General features: G+C 58.1%; 9 protein-coding genes across 9 annotated transcripts; 3 read left to right on the top strand and 6 right to left on the bottom strand.

Moving 5' to 3' along the window:
- Positions 1–115: 115 nt before the first annotated feature.
- On the top strand, positions 116–2,075 carry BKA78DRAFT_370840 (serine-type peptidase). The gene is made up of 5 exons (XM_066892692.1): positions 116–526; positions 577–731; positions 783–905; positions 951–1,323; positions 1,408–2,075. Exons 1-5 carry the CDS (start codon positions 187–189, stop codon positions 2,013–2,015), a joined length of 1,599 nt encoding a protein of 532 aa, XP_066744871.1. The 5' UTR covers positions 116–186; the 3' UTR covers positions 2,016–2,075.
- A 587-nt stretch (positions 2,076–2,662) lies between these two features.
- Positions 2,663–3,730, bottom strand: BKA78DRAFT_250657 (uncharacterized protein; the record flags this gene model as incomplete). Its single annotated transcript, XM_066884593.1, has 4 exons — positions 2,663–2,849; positions 2,926–3,311; positions 3,371–3,438; positions 3,547–3,730. Coding segments are annotated over 4 exons (825 nt in total), but the record flags the coding sequence as incomplete, so codon positions are not given.
- A 1,563-nt stretch (positions 3,731–5,293) lies between these two features.
- On the bottom strand, positions 5,294–7,293 carry BKA78DRAFT_370828 (glucoamylase I precursor; the record flags this gene model as incomplete). Its single annotated transcript, XM_066892691.1, has 2 exons — positions 6,648–7,293; positions 5,294–6,609 (listed from the first exon to the last, which is right to left on the bottom strand). The coding sequence occupies exons 1-2, from the start codon at positions 6,916–6,918 to the stop codon at positions 5,294–5,296; spliced, it is 1,587 nt and encodes a 528-aa protein (XP_066744869.1). The 5' UTR covers positions 6,919–7,293.
- A 511-nt stretch (positions 7,294–7,804) lies between these two features.
- On the bottom strand, positions 7,805–8,075 carry BKA78DRAFT_353247 (uncharacterized protein; the record flags this gene model as incomplete). The annotated part of the gene is made up of 2 exons (XM_066891523.1): positions 7,805–7,996; positions 8,043–8,075. 2 exons carry the CDS (start codon positions 8,073–8,075, stop codon positions 7,805–7,807), a joined length of 225 nt encoding a protein of 74 aa, XP_066744868.1.
- Positions 8,076–8,291: 216 nt separating this feature from the next.
- On the top strand, positions 8,292–10,685 carry BKA78DRAFT_232995 (uncharacterized protein; the record flags this gene model as incomplete). Its single annotated transcript, XM_066883810.1, has 3 exons — positions 8,292–9,156; positions 9,394–10,139; positions 10,224–10,685. Coding segments are annotated over 3 exons (2,073 nt in total), but the record flags the coding sequence as incomplete, so codon positions are not given.
- Positions 10,686–12,253: 1,568 nt separating this feature from the next.
- Positions 12,254–14,677, bottom strand: BKA78DRAFT_353245 (uncharacterized protein; the record flags this gene model as incomplete). Its single annotated transcript, XM_066891522.1, has 1 exon — positions 12,254–14,677. One exon carries the CDS (start codon positions 14,675–14,677, stop codon positions 12,254–12,256), a length of 2,424 nt encoding a protein of 807 aa, XP_066744866.1.
- Positions 14,678–15,744: 1,067 nt separating this feature from the next.
- Positions 15,745–17,146, bottom strand: BKA78DRAFT_315510 (uncharacterized protein). The gene has a single exon (XM_066888551.1). The coding sequence runs from the start codon at positions 17,063–17,065 to the stop codon at positions 15,971–15,973; it is 1,095 nt and encodes a 364-aa protein (XP_066744865.1). The 5' UTR covers positions 17,066–17,146; the 3' UTR covers positions 15,745–15,970.
- A 125-nt stretch (positions 17,147–17,271) lies between these two features.
- Positions 17,272–19,718, top strand: BKA78DRAFT_344043 (P-loop containing nucleoside triphosphate hydrolase protein). The gene has a single exon (XM_066890443.1). The coding sequence runs from the start codon at positions 17,303–17,305 to the stop codon at positions 19,670–19,672; it is 2,370 nt and encodes a 789-aa protein (XP_066744864.1). The 5' UTR covers positions 17,272–17,302; the 3' UTR covers positions 19,673–19,718.
- Positions 19,719–19,975: 257 nt separating this feature from the next.
- On the bottom strand, positions 19,976–21,617 carry BKA78DRAFT_296028 (quinon protein alcohol dehydrogenase-like superfamily; the record flags this gene model as incomplete). Its single annotated transcript, XM_066886555.1, has 3 exons — positions 19,976–20,865; positions 20,936–21,288; positions 21,385–21,617. 3 exons carry the CDS (start codon positions 21,615–21,617, stop codon positions 19,976–19,978), a joined length of 1,476 nt encoding a protein of 491 aa, XP_066744863.1.
- Positions 21,618–21,804: the final 187 nt, after the last annotated feature.

Below are 21,804 nucleotides of genomic sequence, written 5' to 3'. Positions count from 1 at the left end.
TACGTGACCGCGTCCCTCATCAATATTGTGGGACTAGTCGCCGATACGCCAGACCGATCAGGAAGGTACCTCGACTGTCTCAAACCAACGACTGATAACCGGATCCACCACGAAAATCCTACACCATGACGGACCTACATATAGACATGGCGACGCCGGGTGAGCCCGCAGGAATCGCCGTCCATCATGAAGCGGTTCTCGTTGATCGGCCTCGCCGGCCTCGCTGCTGCCAACGTCATTCCCAAAGAATTGTCGCTGAATCGCCCCCCCAAGATTTTGGATGCCACCATCAATGCGGCCAATCTGGGATCTTTTGAACAGCTGATTGACCACGACAACCCGTCTCTCGGCACCTTTTCGCAGCGCTTCTGGTACAGCGATGAATTCTGGGCCGGTCCGGGGTCGCCAGTCGTCTTCTTCACGCCGGGAGAGGTCGAGGCGTCAGGGTACACGGGATACCTCACAAACAAGACCATCACGGGCCTGTTTGCGCAGGCCGTTGGCGGCGCCGTCGTCATGATGGAGCGTACGATGTCCCCAGAAAACGACAGGGAAAGACGTGCTGATCAACGGCAGATCGCTACTGGGGCCAATCGTCGCCGTACGACGAGCTCACGACCAAGAACCTGCAGTACCTGACGCTCGAGCAGTCGATCAAGGATACGACGCACTTTGCCAAAACCGTCGTGCTCCCGTTTGACACCAACGGCAGCAGTAACGCCGCCAATGCCGTAAGATGACGTTCCCTCCCGCTGTGCTGCATTTTGACTGACAATTGTCAGCCCTGGGTCTTTTCTGGCGGCTCCTACAGTGGTGCTCTCTCTGCCTGGACGCAAGCCAAGGACCCCGGCACGTTTTGGGCCTACCATGCGTCCAGCGCCGTCGTGCAGGCCATTGATGATTTTGTGAGTAACAAGACCCGTGATCGAACCGCCCACTAATTCCCGCAGTGGCAATACTTCGTCCCTGTGGAAGCGGGCATGCCGACCAACTGCAGCGCCGACGTGTCCCTCGTCATCTCGCACATTGACAGCATCCTGCTCAACGGCACGTCCTCGCAGAAGAAATCTCTCAAGAAAAAGTTTGGCCTCGAAGCTCTGACGCACGACGACGACTTTGCCAGCGCCCTGGAAAACGGGCCCTGGCTGTGGCAGAGCAACACGTTTTACAGCGGCTACAGCGCTTTTTACGAGTTTTGCGACTACGTCGAGAACGCGGCCGGCAGCGCGGCGAATGGGAGCGTGCCGGGCGCCGAGGGTGTTGGTGTTGAAAAGGCCTTGAGTGGATACGCCGAGTGGATGAGGGAGGTGTTGGTGCCGGGATGTACGTATAAATCTCCTGTGCCATCGTCAGGGGCAGCAACAGCCCACCACCCATCACCATCAATACTAACAAGCAAAATCGCAGACTGCGCCAACTACGGCTACTGGAACGACAACTCGTCCCTCGCCTGCTTCGACACATACAACGCCAGCAGCCCGCTCTTCACCGACGTGTCCGTCGACAACGCCATCGACCGGCAATGGCAATGGTTCCTCTGCAACGAGCCCTTCGCCTTCTGGCAAGACGGCGCCCCTACCTCCCGCAACACCTCCATCGTCTCGCGCCTCGTCACGGCATCCTACTGGCAGCGCCAATGCAGCCTCTTCTTCCCCTCCGAAGGCAACTTCACCTACGGCAGCGCGCGCGGCCTCTCCGTCGCCGACGTCAACGCCTACACCGGCGGCTGGGACATGAACACCACGCGCGTGCTGTGGGTCAACGGCCAGTACGATCCGTGGAAGGACGCGACCGTGTCGAGCGACTTCGAGCCCGGCGGCCCGCTGCAGAGCACGAGTGAGGCGCCCGTAATGGTGATTCCCGACGGCATTCACTGCTCGGATCTCATTGCGCAGAATGGCGCTGTCAATGACGGCGTGCAGGATGTCATTGATGCCGAGGTCAAGCAGATCAAGGCGTGGGTGGCCGAGTGGCCGGGGACGCGGTACCAGCAAGCGACGTCGTCGTCATCGTAGTTTGCATGTAAATATACACGTGATGGGGTAAATAGTAATGATTTTCATCATCCAAAGTACTAATAATATACAAGCATATTCATATCACATCCATCATTACCCCCTTCCCTCTCCAATCGTTACGGCACCCTCCTAAAAAACCTCCTCTCGCTCTCCGCCATACTCTCGCCCTCACTCAGCCCCCCATCGCCCTCATGCGCCGAAAAATAACTGCTCGTCCGCTCGCGCTGCTGACTCATGACCGTCGTCACCTTTATATTCCCGCTCTCATCACTGCTGCCCTCGTCCTCCAAGCCGTCGCGACTGCGCGCTTTGGCGATTTGCGTCTTGACGGCGCTCTTGCGGCGGCTGCGGTCGCGGCTCTTGCTCGACGGCTTCTTGTCGGTCCCGTAGAGGTGCGGACTCTTGATGCCGTGGCTCGCGGGGTCCGAGAGCTGCTTGAGCCCGTACAGGTCACTCCCACTGCCATCCGTGACGGTCGTGCCGGTATTGCCCGTCCCGCTGCCCATGCCCCCACTGCCTCCCAATCCACCACCACCCCCTCCACCACCGCCCAACCCCCGCGAACCCGACCCAAAGCGCCAGCTCCGTCGTCCACTCCTCACGTAGCGGCCAGACGCGGGGTTGGAGCGCGAGCCGCTGCCGATGGTCGACAGCAGGTGCGGGAAGTAGCGCGAGACGAGCACCTTGAGCGAGGGCAGCGAGGCGCACATGATGGCGACGTTGCACTCGACGGTCGACCAGAGGAGCGCCCCCGTGTTGTCGTACGTCACGTCGTTGGACTTGGAGACGCGGGCGAGGGATTTCAGGCGCAGGATTGCCGTTACGCCGCCACTGTGGTTGGGGAGGGGGTTAGTGGATTTTTTGGTAAGGGAGGGAAAAGGGGGAGAGGGAAAGGTGCAAAACGTACAAACTGCCAAACGCAAAAATGGCCATCAGCGCCACCTTTTGTCTTCGATGAATCTTCAGTGACCTCAGCACCGGCATGGGCAGGACAATCATCAAGAAGTCGCTAAAAATGTTGATCCCCGCGTGGGTGAACCACACGGCCTCAAAATCGAGGCAGCTCCCGCCGGTGGGGTCGAGCGCGCGGCTCCAGAAGTAGTGGATGGGCTTGCAGTTGAAGATGTTCATGCCGCCGGCGACAAAGGTGTAGGTGACGACGAAGGCGATGGTGGCGAAGCACGCGATGCGCATGGCGGGCTGCGTGCCGAAGATGCGGAGGTATTGGAGGAGGATGCTCAGTTTGGTGAGGCAGAGCGAGATGAGGTAGATGATGATGGAGGCGAAGACGTACTGAGTGGTGGCGTTAGTGAAGGGATTGAGGGGTTGTATGGGGGTTTAGGGGGCATTACTTTGAATAGTGTGGCCGTCTCTTCTGGTGGGTTTTCCCAGACGTGCTTCCCCAGGCCATGGCGGACCTCTGCGCCGTGTCAGTTCTCTTCTCTTCTCGGGGCCGGCGCGAAAGCACTCACGTTGGCTTGCAACCACGGCGAGGACGATGATGAGAATCTGCTTGCGCGTCAGCCACGTCTCTCGCCATTCCAATTGCGCACGTGTATGCGTACCAGCGACGAAGTGATGATCAAATCGTCCCAACCAACGCCGCCGACCAAGACAAGTCGGCTGTATAGCCGCAGAGCCACGACGATGCAGGCGACCACGGTGACGATGATGCACGTCACCAGCGTGTCTTTGCCCTCTGCCGCGACCATGGCGACGGGCGAGGCGAGGGGAAAGCAAGCAACCAGCAACCAGCAAGCGAGCAGGGGTATATCGCAGAGACCTCGACGACGACGTCTTGACTTGCAGTCTCAACAGCAACTGATAACAGCGACAGTGACGACTCGAATCCCTTAAACGTAGCCAGGTCGATGAATTCTGGGTAATATAGCTGGACCCAGCAGCAGAGCGGGCGGGAAAGAGCTTGGCTAAACGGGGCCAGGGTTGACCCGTCCGTCCCTTGAAGCCAGCGAGTAGAGTCTCCTGGTGCGACAGCTTGCACAGTCGACTTCGAGACCGGTGGTGAAGGTCGAGAATGCTGATGCAGTGTGATTGGCACTTTTGTTCAAGCCATGGTCTCCAGTGTTGCTATTCGAGTCGCTCCCGCCGCCCGCTGCGGAGATTGACAGCTGGGTACGTCGCTGAAGCTGCGCTGGCCACAGACAGGTACGTCGTCCTCTCCAAGCAGGTGGCTGAGCGGCGGTCGTCCCTCGAGGATGCCCATGCCGCGACAGCTGCTCAGCAAACAGGGCAGAAAGCACCAACCAATGGCACCCGAGGCGGATGATTGTCCCGACGGAAGCTGCTGGGGTCCTGCTGGGAGCTGCCCCTTAATTGTTTGAGCTAAGCGGTTCCCGCCCAGCAAGCAGGCGTCTTTTCACTGTCTTGAGGTGACGATCGTGTGCCAAAGTTCCTACATCAGTCGATCGTCAGTGGGTTGGCACATGCTGCCAAACACTTCCTTCTCCCTACAGCCCGCCGGAGACGTAAACAGTTAGTGCGCCGAAACGGCCATGCATGACGACATGCCATGCAGACGTTCAAGTCCATCCTCTGCGTTGGGCGGCAGCAAATGTAGCGTCCGGCCAAGGACCATCGTCTTCAGCCTGGTCGTGCTGACAGTAGTCCATCAGCTGGCCTATACAAAAGACCAAACTTCGACTGGCCTCGGTTCAAGAAACACCGGCGTAGATAGATCAAGTTGCCTGTTTGGTTTGTCGGTCGTCGCCTCTCCCGAGGCCTCTTCCGAAGTGGGGCGCACACACTATACCAGGTACCAAGTTACCCCAGACCACATTGCACACACATGGCCGGCTTCCCCGGTTTCAGGGCCGCTGTGATTCGCATTCCGTGCAGATCATCACGTCTAGTTCGACCGACTGGCCAAAAGACAATCGCACTCTTTCGTATCCAGCCGCCGACAATCTGTATAAATGAACAGCGTGTAGAGGCGCTCAATAGTTCTGCCAAGCGTCAGCCAAGAGAAGCGGGGAGGCCGGGCTGGGAAGTGTCATCGGGAAAAGGTCAGGGACGGAGATGGCCGACGCGGTCGATCTGCGATGTCGTCTTGCCAGAAGCAAAATCGCCGCGAAACTCTGCTTGAATCCATCTCATCGCCAGAAACTGCACGTCACTGAGTAGGACGATATCGAAACAGAGAACAATCTGAATTCCAGTAATTCCAAACCCAAGCGCTATGCCTCAACTCCTACCGAATGCAATCGAATGCAGGGTCATAAGGTTATCGGTGCCAGTCTGTCGGTCGAACGCCACAGCTACACAACATCCTTCCGTGCCCGGACGGCCTGCAAAAACGCCCCGTAGCTCCACGTCAAGTCTGTCGCTCCCCGCTCAAATCCATGGTATCGGTCAAACTGCTCGCTCAGGGCGCCGTCGGCGTTTGCATGAGTCTTGACAACATCGAGGAAACTGTCGCCAACCTGGACCAACCTCTCCAAAGCAGTCTCAAAGACAGTCGTGTCGTCAGCCGCAGTGTAAGAGTAAGATGACTTGGATGCGGGCAGAGGGCAGTGCGACGAGGCTGGCTTGCCACCACACACCAGGGCGTTCCAAAACGAGGCGCCGCGAGAGGAAAAGTCGAGGCGACCCGTCTGGTTGAGGTGCGCCGCGGTCCGATAGAGAATCTCCGAGACGGACGACGTGCAGAGGAACCACGGGTTTCCACCGGCGGGTTTGGCCTCGTAGCCGTCGTACATGTCTTCGGGGTAGCGGCCAATGCCGACGCCACGCAGCGGGTCTGCGTCCTGGCTGCCGGCATTGACAGGGAAGCGGTCACGCTGGTCCGTAACCAACTTGAGCAGCGACGCGAGCACAGCATCATCGTGAGGAGGAAAGACGGCCGGCCACGTCTGGTCCGCAGCCTGGCCGTGCAGAGAGCCTAGCAACACACTACAGTCCATGCCTGACCGCTGCCACTCGGCGTCGCTGCCCCGGGTAGCCCGAATGTAACCGCCTTCCTCGTCCCAAAAGTCCTTGCGCATGCTTTGCTCGAGCTTGTCCGCCTCGACCTGGTAGTAGGCAGCAGCGCCAGGGTCCTGGAAAAGCTGCGCCAAGTTGGACCCTTGCCGCAGGGCGCGGAGCTGCGCCATGCCGGTGAAAAAGTGGCGACCCTGGACCTCTTCCCACACGTCGAAGCCCGAGTCGGGCCAGTGGCGCGCAGTGTACTCCAAGTCGGCCTTGATGACGCTGTGGGCGGGGAGTTCGGCCTTGTAAAGGTTCTGGAACCAGTCGTCGTTGCTCGACTGCCAGAGACCGGGGTGAGTAGTGTTGTAAGCCTGCATGTAGGCCATAAGGGCCGAAGCGCGCAGGGCCGGACCATCGCGCTGGGGACGTCCCCAGTTGCCGGTAAACGGGGATCCATCCACCTCGAACTTGGGCTCTCCGAGACCAGAAAGGTCGGGCCATGTAAAGTCGCCCGAGGGGTTGGAGGTTCGTTGGATGCGGCGAGACAGCTCGGCGTACGACTCGAGGGTTGGGAGTATGACGTCAGTCGACTGGTAGGAGGACGGATCCGAGTTGTACAGGTCGATGACGGTGGACATGGTGATGGCGGCATCGCGGATCCCTGGGTCTGTTAGAATTGTTTTGATGTCTGCAAAAAATACATACATTGGTAGTAATAGTTGGGGTGCTCTCGTGACGGACTTGCGAGCACCGTGCCGGCAGCAGCGCCCTGCGCATTGCGTCCAAACGGCGCAATGTTGGCGAGCAAGCGGTCTACAGAGATATTCTCCTCATCCTGCAACCACGTCTCTAGGGCGGTAGAGGAATGCAGCGGCGCCTGGGACAAGAGCTTTTGCGCATCCTGAATAGAAGGAATGTATAGGGCCAGAGAAGACGACGTCAAGGCGCCAAGCAGAACAAAATCAGCAAACAACATGATGGGTATCTTAGGAAGCAAAAGGTGGATGATGGGTCAAGTGAGCCATTTGGACGTGGCTGTATATAAATGAAAAACGACAGGAAATGGGCAAGGACGGCAGCTGAGACCTCGCACCCGCGAGGCAGCCAGAGGGCAGCCATCCACTGTCAAAGCGCGGCAGGAGGCGGTCCAGCGTCGAGGGCGTAGAATCGTTGCAAGCTGAAGGCCTGACGTGTGTCGCATGACGGACAAAGGCCCGCGTGTCACATGCGGACTGGCTTCTCGTGTTCCTGCAGCGGCCCTGACCGCAAGGCGCGTGGAAAAGGCGGCAGGGTGCAGAGGGCTGCAGCGACGCAAAGGCAAAGAGCCGTGAGCAACAAGCGCAACACCAACAGTGTCAAACAGTAAACAGAGATGCAAAATAGAAACAACAGAGAGTGGAGATGATGGTGCGGTCCGCAAACGGTTTCAGCATCCAACGGCGTCAAACAAAAATGACTGCTCATCTCCCGTTGGCTTCGGGTCGTTCTTATGACGTCGCTGCTCACGCGGGACAGCCCGGGGCGTCAGCCAAGCACGAGGCGGCTACCACCTGCCACCAGTCGACCCAGGCCGAAGACTGCCGATGGTTCTGATCGATGCCTCGGGACGATTCTTTCAGTCGTTCCTCTTGCTCCACGTATGCCATCCACAGCATCGTGACTCGCGTGGCCCGATTAGGTTCGTCGACGCGCCCTCCGAGTCCCTGAGGCAGCCCAAAATGACGACTTTTTTCGCGGCGCCACGCCGCTTGCGCCACGCTGTTGTCTCGTGCCATGTTTGTTGGTGTGTATTTTACCAATAGTCGCCCCAATAGGTGGAATATCACTCTTCAGTCATGCAATCACCACACGCACGTCGTCCGTCACAACTTGGTCTGCTTCTTTTGATTCTGATTCTCTGAAATGTAACCGCGGGCAACCGGATTCATCGTCTCGTCGTGCGGCAGCGCAAAGGGCGGTTTTCGCAGGGCACAGGTGAAGAAAACCGGATGACGGACTGCGCAGTCATAGGCAGGGCTGGGGCTGGCGGGCACATTGTGTCGCGACGGAGGAAACTGAGCTGCGTCAGCGTGGCCGAGTTGATGAGTCGTAGAGACGCACCTTTGGCCTTGCGGGCTGGAGAAGCGGTAACATGACGACGCCGGAGAAATGGAGAATGGAGCTGAAGAGGGTGTGAGGGCAGTGTCAGAGTAATGGATGAATGTCAGCTGGTGATGTGAGGTCAACTCGGTCATGTCGTTTGCGGGGAAGGGCGGAGCCTCGGGAGTGACATTCTGCCACCGAGGCGGTGAGAGCGGCTGACTCATCTCAGTCCGTCATCTCGACATCTGACGTGCAAAATGTCCCCCCACTCCCGCCATGCGCAGACTCGGTACAAGGCGCATTCTCCTCCCACTGACGGTCCGACGATTGCACACCGTGCCATTGATTCGAATACAAGATGCTACCTTCTACCGTCAAGACCCTAGGGCCGACGCTACCGCGGCCAACCCGCCACTCTATCCAAAGCTAAACTTTTCGCTCGATCCCGACAATGACAAGAATTGGGCCATTCTCAGTCCGGCATCTTCCAACAGAACTGCGTTTCTCGATATTCTGCGCGGTAGATACATCTGCGACCCCCCAAATGGACGATCCTACCCATATCTCGCATCCGAAGAGCTTGCCAAAATACGCCCAAAGAATCGCAATTTGACACGCGCAATCCAATATGTCGGGCACGACGCTGACCGCGGAGGGCTGGGAGGCACCAAGGGCGCGTACATGAGTGCAAGATATGAGAGCATGCGCGAGACGACGGATTGGAGTCTGCAAGACTATCTCCAGGGCAAGACGCAGCTCAACGCGGCCGAAGACTTGACAGACCATCCCTCCCTCGACGAGGTCAGATCCGTGATGGACGAACTTCGTCTGAGTCACTGCGCTCATCTGCCAGTGAGCAACCTCAGCAACGGTCAGACGCGGCGCGCAAGACTTGCCAAGGCCATCCTCGCCCAGCCCGAGCTTCTCTTGATGGACATGCCATTTCAAGGCCTCGATCCCATTACGCTCAACCATGTATCCAGAGTTCTTTGGCGCCTCTCCTCGTCCAAGAAAATGAAGCTATTCCTCGCTTTACACCCCCACGACTACATTCCCGACTGGATCACCCACTTTGTCGTGGCGGCAAACGAGCCGCGAGCCCGGTTGATCGGAAGCAAAATTCACGTCTTTCGTCACCTTGCGAACCATTTCCACAAGACGCAAAAGCCAATCTACAACTACAAGCCGGCGTATGAACAAATCAATAGCACCAATAGCTCCGAAGTGACATTGTATTACCGTGAACTACACTTCGAGGATTCGGTTGACATTTCAAAAAAGAGTGTGGAGGAATCGATGGCTCTGCGCGAGATTGCTCGAATACTGGAGACCAAGGGTGACATGGATATCTTACACAAGGAACCCGAAGAAATTGCCAAGATTCGACATCGAAGACGCATGTATCCCGAGCGCGGAGACGGAATCTACATCACCCGCGATGGTATATTTTGCACTGGTACCAATTCGCTCGACTCACCCCGCAGCCGTCGCTCTCTTGAATTTCTCAGAAACATCCCCTCCGGAGATCCTGTGGTGGAAATGGAAGGCGTCCAGATCCGGTACAAGCCCGGCGAGCCGGCGGTCTTGGGGGATTGGGAGGAGAAATTCGACACGAGTTTTGAACACGGCGAGTCGGTCATGTTGAGGCGTGAGCACATGGAGCCCAACGAACGCCGGGGGCTGTGGTGGACGGTCCGGCAGGGCGAGCGATGGGGAGTGTTTGGGCCAAACGGGTCCGGGAAAACGACGCTCCTCTCCCTCATCACGTCCGACCACCCCCAGACGTACTCTGCCCCCGTCAAGCTCTTTGGACGATCTCGACTGCCTTCTCCGGGCCAGCCAGGAATCAGCATCTTCGACATTCAAAAGCGCATTGGCGTGTCTTCGCCCGAAGTCCATGCCTTTTTCCCCAAGCACCTCAGCCTGCGGCGCGTGCTCGAGTCTGCGTGGGCCGACACGCCACTGACCAAGCCCAAACTCACGGGCCAGGACGACGAGAGGATCGAGGTGTGCCTGCGGTGGTTCCGCAACGAGCTGAATCCGGCGCTTGGCGACGAGCCCCTGGACCGACTCCAGCGCTACCACTGTGACCGCGACTTCGAAGCCAAATCTCAAGTCCAGCGCGAGGGCAGAAGGAGTGGCAAGAGAGTGCCGGGGAAGTTCATGGCGGTGATTACGACGCGCATGGACGACGACAAGATTAACGGCATCGACATGGGGTGGGCGGATTCGCTCAAGTTTGGCGACCTATCCTTTTCCGGCCAGCGCGTGGCTCTCTTCCTCCGCGCCATCATCAACCGCCCTGACCTGGTCGTCCTAGACGAGGCCTTTTCCGGCATGGACGAGTTTGCGCGCGCAAAGTGCATGCTCTTCCTCCACCATGGCGAGCGCATGAGCCTGTGCTGGACCCACTCAACGCGGCGGCTCGTGCCCAGCGGTCCCAAGGCCGTCGAGTCCGACCGCAGTATTCTCAAGCGCGTGACAGTGTCGGGGCTGTCGGACCGGCAGGCGCTGATAGTCGTGGCGCACAAGCGCGAAGACGTGCCCAGCAGCGTGCGCAAGTTCATGACGCTCCCCGAGGCGGGCACCGGGCAGCCGCCCCTCGTCGGCGACCTGCCCTACCCCCTCAGCACCGAGTACCGCCTGTGGCCCTCCGTCTGGGGCATCACCAAGTTCCCGGACCTGGCCGACGGCCCCGGCGAGCCCTTCAACTGGAAGAACTCGCCCTTTGAAAGCTACGCCGCCGGCTGCCAGGAGGAACTCTTCCAGCTGTCCACCCCGAAGCCTAATCGACCTAAACAAGTCAGGAAGTCTAGCACGCCGCCCAAGCCCGTCAGGGCCCGCAGGCCTCGTCTGGTCGGCAGGCCTCGTGTCACGCCGTTGGCGGAGGAAGAGTCGACAAACGAGGAGAAGGAGGAGAAGGAGGAGGAGGAGGAGTCGACAAACATGGAGGAGAAAAAGTCGACACACTCGGAGCAGGAGGAGTCGTCCGAATTTGTCGACCTGGACGAGTTCGACGAGCGCGAAAACCTCGAGGAGCCGGCGTGGAAGAAGCGCAGACGCCTGGCAAAGGAGACGAGGGAAATGGAGGAGGAGGAGGAGGAGGAGGAGGAGGAGCTGGATTAGAGAAAAAGTCTTGGCCGTACGTCAATCACGAATGAAGCTTTCCGATCTGTACAACTCGGCTGTTTCGTAGCTATGGTCTTACATGCCTGAGAGTGACTTCAATGCGTAGTGTTGACCCACTGAGCCAAACATCCATCGAGCTGCACAGCTGGTGTGTGCTTCGACACCTTCGCTTGCCAGTTTTTGCCATGTCTTCCATCCATTATGCAGTGTGATTTGTCGCCATTTACGCAACAAGTTGACCGCCTGTAAAGATCGTCTTCAAGTGTTACAATGGCTGAAGTTCACTATCCATCCATCCATCCATCTCTAATCCAGTCACCTAGCATTCATCATGCCAAACACTGACCCTTGAACGGCGCGACCAATCTGGCCCATCCTACTTTTATGAACGTATATACGAACACTCCTCAAGCGACTGCTGCTAGCCATCGCATCACGTCACGTCACATTGCATCCCGCAGATCTAGTAGATTCAAGATTCAAGATTCATAGCCAAAGAAAAACTGGACCAAATCCACGCCGCAATGAATGTCGAGATGGAAACCAAAGCCACTACCGTCGTCGCCGTTGTCGTCGCCTGCACCATTTTTTCCAAGACCAAAGAAGAAGGGAAAGAGATGGAAAGCATGCCGTGAGCAGAAACCAAAAACCAAAGCCAAAAGCCAAATCCAAAATGCAGAAGCAAATGCAAATGTAGCCGCAAAGGCCGTCCCAGCGCCCCCGCAGGCCTCGCTGCTAATCCAGCTTGATCCAAGTCCAATGGGGGCAATATGCTGTGATGTGATGTGCAAGCTCCAATATCCCCATGCAAGCCGTGCTGATGCTGATGCTGTTGCCGTGGGTTGGGTAAAGAAGAAAAGAAAATAGGAGAAGGGGTAAGTGAAAGCAAGGCCGAACCAAATCAAGAAGAAGAAGAAAAGTTGAAGAGAGAAAAGGCAAAGGAAATCATGGTGGTTCCATGACCGCTCACTTGTTCATGTCCGCAGCTGCGCTTGTGCGCACGGAGACTCCCTGTGGAGCTGTAGCGCGTCGTTGCCAACATGGTGATTTTGTGGTATCAATGTGCTTCGACAGCCGCGTGTGCTTGACGCTCACATCTCTTATGTCGTGGAAACGGCGTCGTGGAACTCAGCCTCGTCGTCGGATGAGTCGTCGGATGAGTCGTCGGATGAGTCGTCGGATGAGTCGTCGTTGCCGTTGTCGGCATTGGTCTGCGAGTACGTCAAGTGCTGGGAGGAAGTAGCAGCGCCGATGTTGCTGTGGTTGCTTTCGTGCGGAGTAGTTGAGCGGCTGCCAAGGGGTGAAGAGGAGGCTTGCGACGCTACCGCGCTCCCGGTGATCTGGAGCTGAGTATCTTGAGGATCCGCGGCAGTGGCAGTAGCGGGAGTGGAGTCAGCGTGCCAGGCCGTGTGCTCGGGAGTTGAGCGCATGTACTGCTGGTGCTGCTCAGCAAGTAGCTGGTTGGCAGCAGCAGCGTCTTCTTCTGCTGCGGAAGAGGGAGAGTCATTGAGTGTCGTGAAGAGGGTGAAAATGTCTTCCTCCGGGGCAGGCGTTGAGACTTTGTTAGCGGGTTGCATGTCAACTTCTTGGGTGTGCATATCGACGTCTTGGGTACGGTCGACGTCTTGGGTATACATGTCAACATCTTGGGTGTGCATGTCAACGTCTTCGGTTTGAATCTTGACGTCTTCATCCTCGCGCTTGATCGTCGCGGACGTAGCTTCGTCATTACTAGCAACTTCAGCAGAGACGATGGTCTGATCAGCCTGGGGTGCGATGTGCTCGTCTTCGTGGCTGTCAGACATGTGGATATCCTCGGCGGGTTTGTCGATGGTGTCGCTCTGAACAGGCGCGTTGTCTTGAGCCTCAGCGTGCTCGGCGCCGCTGTTTTCCTCGTCGCCGTTTTCCTTGTCGTCATCCTCTCTCGATGAAGCGTCGGCTTCAGTGTTCGATTGAGCAGTGACATTGCCGTGTGCCTCGGGTGACTTCTCAATCGTCGGGACGGCACCAGGAAGGGCAGAGTCATCATGCGACAGGTCCACAGCACTGTCCGCGTTCTTTGCCTCCCACTCAATCTTGGCCTCCTTTCTGAGCGTGGTCAATCGGTCCAGCTGGAATCCAGTCAAACTCCAAGACAAGTCCCTGCCCTCAAAGAAACCAATCTCAAGCATCGAGGTTTGGCCAGGGCCTTTGATGTGTGGCTCTTTGCCCAGTGCGTAGCGGCGCACCTTTTCCATTGCCCAGGGTGAGTTGGCCAGAACCTTCTTGTTCTTGACGAAGAATACTGAGACTAGGTGCGAGATGAGAGCGTTGGTCCGCGGGTTCTCAGTCAACTCAGCTTCCACCTTGTAAATGTACTTTCTCTTCGGGCGAGGGGCTTCTTGGGTGGCCTTCGCAGGCTGAACGGGCTGAGGGCGCGCGGTTGCAGCGTCAGGAGCGACAGCGATAGTGCGAGATTGGAAAGCCGGGGGAGCGACCTTCAGCTTGACAATGAGGGAAGGGCGTTCTTCAGCTTCAGACGTCTCATCTGCGGTATCTGAGGTATCCGACAGATCAATGACGGGAGGCTTCTGTGCCGCCTTGCGCGCCGTGGTTGGCTTCCGGCGCTTAATGACTGGGCCCTCGTCTTCGGTATCGACTTGATGGACTGGCTCAGGCTTGCTTCGCTTCTTAGATGTCGTCTGGGTAGCCTGGGATGCTGGCTTAGAAATCGTCTGTGTCGTCTTCACAGTCGTCTTGGGCGCGGCCTTCGTCTGGCGAACGAAAACGACGTCATCCTGGATTGGAGCTTTCGGAGCTGGAAGCTTGCCCAAGAAGGCCTCCATAGCCGTAACTCCCCTGGCATCGCCATCCGCGATCAGCATGTCCAGGTATTTGCACTGGCCATCGTAGGTTGCCTTGTGCCAAATGGCAGTGTTGAATGGCAACATTCCTGGTCCAAAGCGGCCAACCAGTCTGAATTGAGCTTCAGCAGCCTTGCGAGCTAGTTTGAGAACTTCAAGGGACGGTGCAAAGTTCCACCAACGCCTCATGGCCACGCGCAGGCCAGCAAAGTGCTCATCAGACATGGACGCTCGCGGATCACCGTAGCGAATGATCAGGGACCATTCCATTTTGCGCTGCTCCTCAGACATTTGGCCACCATGTGCGTTGGCACGGGGAGCAGCACCCTGGCCAAAGACGGGGGCTTTTCCGATCTTCTCCATTTTGGCGGCTTCGCGAGCAGCCTCATTTTGCAGAATCGTGCGGATTTCGGCTGACATTCCAGATGGGATGGGCTTGCCGTCTGCTGAAGCTGGGATGGCGACGTCAGTGGTTGTCTCTGGCGCATCCAGGCTTGCCGCACCTGGAAACATATGATCCAAGATCTCAGTCCATGCTTCTGGCGTCAAGAAGTCGAACTCATCCTGAAGGGCTCTGGCTGTCGAAGTAATGATGCTGACGAGCTCAGAGAATCGAGCCGACTTGCTGGCACTCATGACTGGAGGCTTTGCGCCGGTGGTGTTGGTTGATTGAGGGCCCATGGTGCTTAGATCACGGATGGGCGGCGAGATTTTGAAAATATTGAGGCGCTCAAGCGATGAGCAAGGGGGACTTGAGCAGATTCCAAGTACTGCCGTAGGGATTGCTTGAACAAGCCTCGATCCAAGAGGAATAATGGGTCTTGTTGTTGAGATGTCGATGCTGAGGTGGTGAGGTGTTGAGGTGGTGGATGAGAGGAAGAGGCAGAGGTCGATCCGAAGGTAGATATCGATGCGAAGGCAGAGACGCTAACCCCTTTAGCGCCAGCGGTGGAAGCAAATTGGAAGCGACGATGCTCTCAGAGGGCAGGTACCGCACGTGAAAAGTCACGAGCCTGTTCACACTGAAAGGTGGTGTAGGAGTTGAAGCCTCAAGGTTGGAGAAGAGAGGCAAGACGCTAACTCCTCTAGGCGCCAGCGGTGGAAGCACAGAAGGAATTGGAAGCGACAATGCTTTCAGAAGGCAGGTACCAGCACGTGAAAGGTCACGAGCCCGTTCACTTCGATTAAGGTGCAGGAGTTGATGCCTCGAGGTGTGGGAGGAGGTGGAGAAACTATCCCCTCTAGGCGCCAGCAAGGAAAGCAGAAAAGGAAGTCGAAGCGTAGATGCTCTTAGAGGGCAGGTGCCAGGATGTGAAAGGTCGCGAGCCAGTTCACATCGACTGTGGTGTAGGAGTTGAAGCTTCGAGGTGGCAGGAGAGAGGCAGAGTAGACTTCGATGCGAAAAAGGATACGCTCACTCTGATTGCTCTGAAGAACCACCTGGAAGAGCACCACGTGAAAAGGGGCACAGGCCAATTCACCATTCAGTATCCAGATCACGGTGTCGAGGTGGTGAATGATGAGTGGAGGTGATGGTGATGTTGAAGTTGAAAAGGCGGTTTTGCAGCCACGGGAGAGCCAGGCAAGAGCCAGCATCAAAGAGGCGCACGGACCAGTTCACATTCTATTCTGCGTCTGCAATGCAGATTTCGCAGGGCTGAAGATGCAGTTGATGATGGTGGAAGGTAGGTGCGCTCACCTGCGGAGTCTTGGGGAGACTGGGCAATAGTCAGCGTCAAAAAGGGCATGGAGCAGATCACATTCATTTATGCGGCGCAAGCGAGACGTAAAAGTCGCAAGTCAAAGGTAGAGACGCTCACACTCAAAAGGCCCCGAGGAATATCAAGGGCCATGACGAAAGAGAGCAAATTGCAAAGGGGGCTCCTCAATTCAAGAAAGCCCAGGAGTTGTGAAAGGTCGACCACATACCATTGACCGTTGATTAGGATTACTCCCCAGATGTCGTTCGTACAATTACACTCCCGGCTTCAGGATCAAGTTGTCAATCAGCCGGACCGGCACCTGGCCATCACCCAATCCAAGGTCCTCGCCCTCCTTCGACTCTTCAATCGGAAACATCTTGACGGCTCCGCTGAGGATTGCGCCCTTGCCCTCTTCGACAATCTCCACCTCTTGCAGCGTGTCGGGATCGGCCAGCGAAATGTAGTCGACATCAAACAAGGCCCTCTCGCTAGGCGGCAGTTCCTCCTGCTCCATGACGCGACTGTTAAGCAAGTCGTACGCAGGCCAGAGAATGTCGTCACGCCTTCTTCGACCGCCCTTGTACTGCTCTTGCGCACGGTGAAGCGCCTGAGAGAGGACAAGACCAACGGCGCGTCGTCTCGTGCCCAGGTAGACGTTGCGAGAGCTCATTGCCAAGCCGTCCGGCTCGCGCTCCGTTGGGCAGATGACGACTTCGGTGGGGATGTGAAAGTCTTTGACCATGCGCCGGATGATGACAGTCTGCTGCACGTCCTTCTGGCCAAAGTAGACCCTGTCTGGTTGAACAATGTTGAAGAGCTTGGTACACACGGTAGCAACACCGCGGAAAAACACGGGTCTCGACGCGCCCTCGAGAACATTGGCCAAAGGCGATATGGTTACAAACGAGCCGGGACCGTCGATTTCAGACGACGGCGGGAGCGTTGGATACATGACCTTGGTCGTGGGGGCAAAGATGGTGGTGATGCGGCCGCGGGCAGAGGCCGACGCCAATTCCTGGTCCAGAGCGTGAAGCTTTTCCAGGTCGGAATCCCAGGTCCGCGGATAGCTGTCGAGGTCCTCATTGACGCCGAATTGTGTGGGATTGACGTAGATGCTGACGACTACTTCGTCGTTTTCTTGGGCAGCTTGTCGAGCTAGTGAGAGATGACCCTGATGAAGCGCGCCCATGGTAGGCACCAGGCCTACAGACTTTTGGTCGAGCACGCGCTGGCGACGGTACGCGCGCAGAGGGTCCACCTCGCGAAAGACGGCAAAGGCATTGGCAGAGGTGGAGCTCATGCGAGCGCAATTGGATGAGGCAAGGCCGGAGATGGTTGGCCGAAGCCGTGTTGCTGAGCGAAACATGATGAAGAATCTGTGTCGCTTCAGCCGGGGCAAGAGGTGCAAAAGGGGACGGAAGCCATGGCGCACAGGAAAAAGTTGAAGTAGGATTGTTGTCGTGCCGTGAGGTTCGCCGTCAGTCTGAGAACGGGTGAGAGCTCGGGCCACCGGAGCTACCCGGCGATAAGTTATGCGGCGGCAATTTTCCTTTGCAGACCTCAACCCAAATCCTTTCCAGTCCACCACACCACATTGCCCACCATGGACGATGGAATGCTCCTCAACTTTGACCTCGGCGATGCGCCACTCGTCGCGAGGCCCAGTTTCAAAGGCGGCCGCTGGAAAGATCGGCTGACTGCAAAAAAAGCCGTCGCCCGCCGCCAGAAAAAGAGCGCCAATCCCGACAGCCACTCTGGCGGTGATGCTGAAGCCAAAGAAACTGACGACCGTCCCGCAAAACGGCAACGAGTAGAGGAGCCGATCCAAGGAAGACCTCAGCGGAAAAGAGAGCAACCGGTCCAAGCGAAACCAGGAGACTTTGTGTCGTCCCTCTTCACATCCAACCCCGAGTCTCGCACCAAGGACGAGGTTCAAGAACCCGAGAGCAGCGAACCAATCGCCCCGACCAACGCACCGCTGTCGCCCGAACTCGAGAACTTTACGACGCTCGGCCTGTCGCCCAATATTGCGAGCCACTTGCTCAACAAGCTCGACATCAAAGCGCCCACGGCGATTCAAAAGGCTGCAGTTTCGCAGCTGCTCAAGGAGGACTCGGACGCCTTTATCCAGGCGCAGACGGGTTCGGGAAAAACACTGGCCTACCTTTTGCCAATTGTCCAGCGTTTGGTCTCCCTGGGTGACAAGGTCCAACGCGGGTCTGGATTATTTGCGATTGTTTTGGCGCCCACGCGCGAACTCAGCAAACAGATTTCGGTCGTGCTGGAAAACTTGTTGCGATGCGCGCATTGGATAGTTGCTGGAACGGTCATTGGAGGAGAGAAGAAAAAGTCGGAAAAGGCGCGCGTGCGCAAAGGACTCAACATTCTGGTGGCAACCCCGGGACGGCTGGTGGACCACTTGGAGCACACCGAGGCGCTGGACGTGAGCAATGTGCGGTGGTTGGTGCTGGACGAGGGCGACCGGCTGATGGAGCTCGGGTTCGAAAACGACATTCAAAAAATCGTGGGCGCGCTGAACCTGCGGATGAAGTCCAACAAGCATCGCATCCCAGGGCTCCCGGAAAAGAGAATGACCATTCTTTGCTCTGCCACCATGAAGATGAATGTGCAGCGGCTGGGAGAGATTAGTTTGAAAGAGGCGGTCCACATCCAAGCCGATCCAGCGGAGAAGAATGAGAATGAGGAAGAAAAGGAGACTGCGTTTTCGGCGCCTGCGCAGCTCAAGCAGTCGTACGCCGTGGTGCCGGCCAAGTTGCGTCTCGTCACGCTCATGGCAGTTTTGAAGCGGGCATTTGCACGCAAGGGATCCGTCAACAAGGTCATTGTCTTTGTGTCTTGCGCCGACTCGGTCGAGTTTCATTTCGAAGTGCTGGCAAGAAGCGAAGAGGAGGAAGAGAAGGACTCCAAGCAAGCACCCACAGAAAAGAAAGCCCCCAAGCAGGCACCCACAGAAAAGAAAGACTCGAAGCAGGCACCCTCAGAAAAGAAAGATCCGAAGGACAAGACCGACCAAAAAGACGCCAAAGAGCCCGCCAAAGAAAAAGACACCAAACAACCCCCCACCATCCGGACGTCCCTCCCCGCGCCGCTCCTCTCCTCCCCCTCCAACCCCGTCACAATCTTCAAACTGCACGGCTCGATGGCGCAATCGGTGCGCACATCGACCCTCACATCCTTCACGCGCTCCTCGACCCCCTCGGTCCTCATCTGCACCGACGTCGCCTCGCGCGGCCTCGACCTCCCCAACGTCGACTTCGTCATCGAGTACGACCCGGCCTTCAGCGCCGACGACCACCTCCACCGCATCGGGCGCACGGCGCGCGCCGGCCGCGACGGCCGCGCCCTGCTCTTCCTCCAGCCCGGCCCCGAAGAGGGCTACGTGTCGCAAGTCCTCCGGCGCGACCGCCCCGACGCCGCCGCCCACCTGGCGCGCCACGACGCCGACGAGCTGCTCGCCCGGGGCTTTGCGCCGACCAGCGGCGTCGTGCGCGGCGGCCGGCGCGAGTGGGAGGACGCGGCCACGGCGGCCCAGCTCGCCGTCGAGCGCTGGGCGCTGGCGAACCCGGCGCGCCTCGAGCAGGCCCGCCGCGCGTATCAGAGCCACGTCCGCGCGTACGCGACCCACGTGGCGGCTGAGCGCGGCTTCTTCGACATCAAGGCCCTGCATCTGGGACACCTTGCCAAGGCGTTTGCGCTGCGCGACAAGCCGGGCGCGATCCGCGTGCCGGGGCTGCGGCCGGGCGCGGAGGCCGGTAAGGAAGAGAGGAAGGGTGCGGCGAGGAAGGGTGGGAAGGCTGGTGTGGAGGGTCGTAATGGTAAGGTTGGAGGAAGTAGTGCCATGGACGATGTGGATGCGAGCGCAAAGGCGGATATGGACGAGGCGGGCCGCAAGATGCGGGCGTTGGCGCGCAAGATGGCCATGGGTGGAGCGGGCGAGTTCAATTTGGGTTGATCTTTTCGTTTGGTCACTAGGGGTAGGCATGGATGACCGGAAAACGAATGCTTTTTGCATAACTCGAGTTTCTATCTACATAAGATCGTACCTTTGCATCGACCTCGAGCCTGACTGACACACGCCTCCTTTCTCGCCTACACCTCCACCCATCACCACTGCCTTTGAAAGGCCTTCCGTTACTCCTGCGCTGAGCCGATGCCGTATCTACAACTACATATCTTTCTGAAGCTAACATGCTCCCTCCTCCTCCCTTTCGAATGCCAGATAGATGCCGGACACCTTGTTCCACATCTCCGTATCTCAAAACACCTCCCAAAGCGACACCTTGCCGTCCTTCGACCCCACGGCCACCAGCCTCGCGCCCTGCACGCGCTCCTCCCTGCGCCGGCGCACGCGTGCCAATCCCTTCCCTCCTCTAGCTGTGCTCTGCCTCATCACAGCACCAGCACCAGCACCAGCACCAGCACCAGCTGTCTCCCCTCCCGCATCGTCCTCTCGCCCTGCTCCTCCGCTCACAGCTACTTCCCCATCCAGCACCTCGGCAAAATCAACAGCATAACACCCCTCCTGATGCCACTTGAGCACCGCCACCTCGCTCAGCGAGCGCGTCGAGTAGAGGCGTGCGCGCCCGTCCCAGCCGGCCGTGGCGAGGAGGCGGCCGTCGGAGCGGATGGTTAGTGATTGTTGGCCCGAGTGTTTGGTGTGCGAGGATTGTGTGGGGGGAGAGGATGGAGCGGGGGAGGAGGGGGCGTTTGCTGGCCGTGGTAGGGATGGGGAGGGAGAAGAATAGGAGGAGGCGAGAGCGGCGGAGAGGAGGGAGGGGGGGTTTGTGGCTTGGGATTGAGTGCGGGGAGGGGTGTTGGCCATGCTTGCAGATGATATTGGAGATGTAGATGGCGGTGATTGTGACGAGACGGGGACGACATGCCTCGCCACGACGTCATCCGCGCCCGAGGAGAAGTACGTCAGGGGGCCCACGACGCCAGCATCAGGGGGCAGCGGACACAGCGAAAGCAGCGGCTGGGCGTGCGGATGGCTCGCGTAGACGCGCTGCCAGGCGTTTGCATTCGCACTTGCATTCGCAGCGGCTCTGCTGTCGAGCGCAAAAACGGCCGTCATGCCGTTCTCGTAGCCCGCAATGAGATGCAATGTTGACGCTGACGAGACGAGGGCGAGGGCCATGACCATGCCTGTGGGGGGTCAGTAGGGAGGTAGTTGCAAAGGGCAGGGGTAGGGATAAGGGTGGCAGGGGTAGCGCACCCGTCTTCAAATCGTCCGCCTTGGGAACCGTGGCGATGCGGCGTTCGCTGGGCAAGCCGTAGACGGCGACGGTGCCATCAACGACGCCCGGGACGGCGACGAGGGTCGAGTCTGGTACGGCGCTGCTGTCTGCATCGGGATGGTCGGCGGGCGGAGCTGCGGCAGCGAAAAAGTCTTTGTTCGCCGCGCAGCTCACAAACGAGCAAAAGTTCAACGTGTTGACGAGCAACGAGTGCAGCAGCCAGGGCTGCTTGCGATGAGCCTCCGCATCGTCAACGGGCAAGACGGTGTCGAGGGCGGCTTCGTCTTGGGGCCGCAGCTGCCAGACGCGCAGGTGGGCATCGCGGCCGTGGCTGGATGGTTTGTTAGTCGACTAAAGGGAATAAAGGGAACTAAACAATTGACGTGGCCGTTTTCGGCAAAAGCAAGCAAACGGGCATTGTACCCACGTGATGATGGCGTCGCCGTCAGCGTCACAGTCAAGGCCGAGGATGGCGGCCGTGTGGGGACGCCAGACGGCTGCTGGCCGCTTGGAGGCGAGATTCCACAGGATAACCCAGCCGTCGCCGTCGCCCGTCAGCAGGCGCGAGTTGCGGCGGATGAAGCGCACAGCGTGGATCGAGGCAGCATGGCCGCGGAGGATGTAGACTGGGAGCGGAGGCGAGGATGAAGAGGTTGACATTTGGCGTGTCGTTGTTGTGGGAAAAAGGGCAACCCGGGACGAGCAGGATCGCCGCGTCGTGGATCGCAAAAGTCAGTCGGAGCGAGGATCTGGACAGGCGGGTCCAGCATGAATCTGATTGACAAGGAAGTCTACAGTTATCGCTATAGTGTTGATGTTCCGTGCCGCCTATTTTTGGTGTTTAGAC

Source organism: Phyllosticta capitalensis (genome assembly GCF_038381095.1).
Source record: "Phyllosticta capitalensis strain CBS 128856 chromosome Unknown BKA78scaffold_5, whole genome shotgun sequence".
In the NCBI taxonomy this organism is placed as follows: Eukaryota; Fungi; Ascomycota; class Dothideomycetes; order Botryosphaeriales; family Phyllostictaceae; genus Phyllosticta; species Phyllosticta capitalensis.
The sequence above is the reverse complement of the archived record's forward strand: the minus strand, read 5'-3'. Positions and strand labels throughout refer to the sequence as shown.

Coding starts and splice junctions, on each gene's coding strand:
- BKA78DRAFT_370840 (XM_066892692.1), top strand. CDS start 187: ATGAAGCGGTTCTCGTTGATCGGCCTCGCCGGCCTCGCTGCTGCCAAC. Junction 527..576: donor CGCCGTCGTCATGATGGAGC/GTACGATGTCCC, acceptor GATCAACGGCAG/ATCGCTACTGGGGCCAATCG. Junction 1,324..1,407: donor GGAGGTGTTGGTGCCGGGAT/GTACGTATAAAT, acceptor GCAAAATCGCAG/ACTGCGCCAACTACGGCTAC.
- BKA78DRAFT_315510 (XM_066888551.1), bottom strand. CDS start 17,065: ATGTTTCGCTCAGCAACACGGCTTCGGCCAACCATCTCCGGCCTTGCC.
- BKA78DRAFT_344043 (XM_066890443.1), top strand. CDS start 17,303: ATGGACGATGGAATGCTCCTCAACTTTGACCTCGGCGATGCGCCACTC.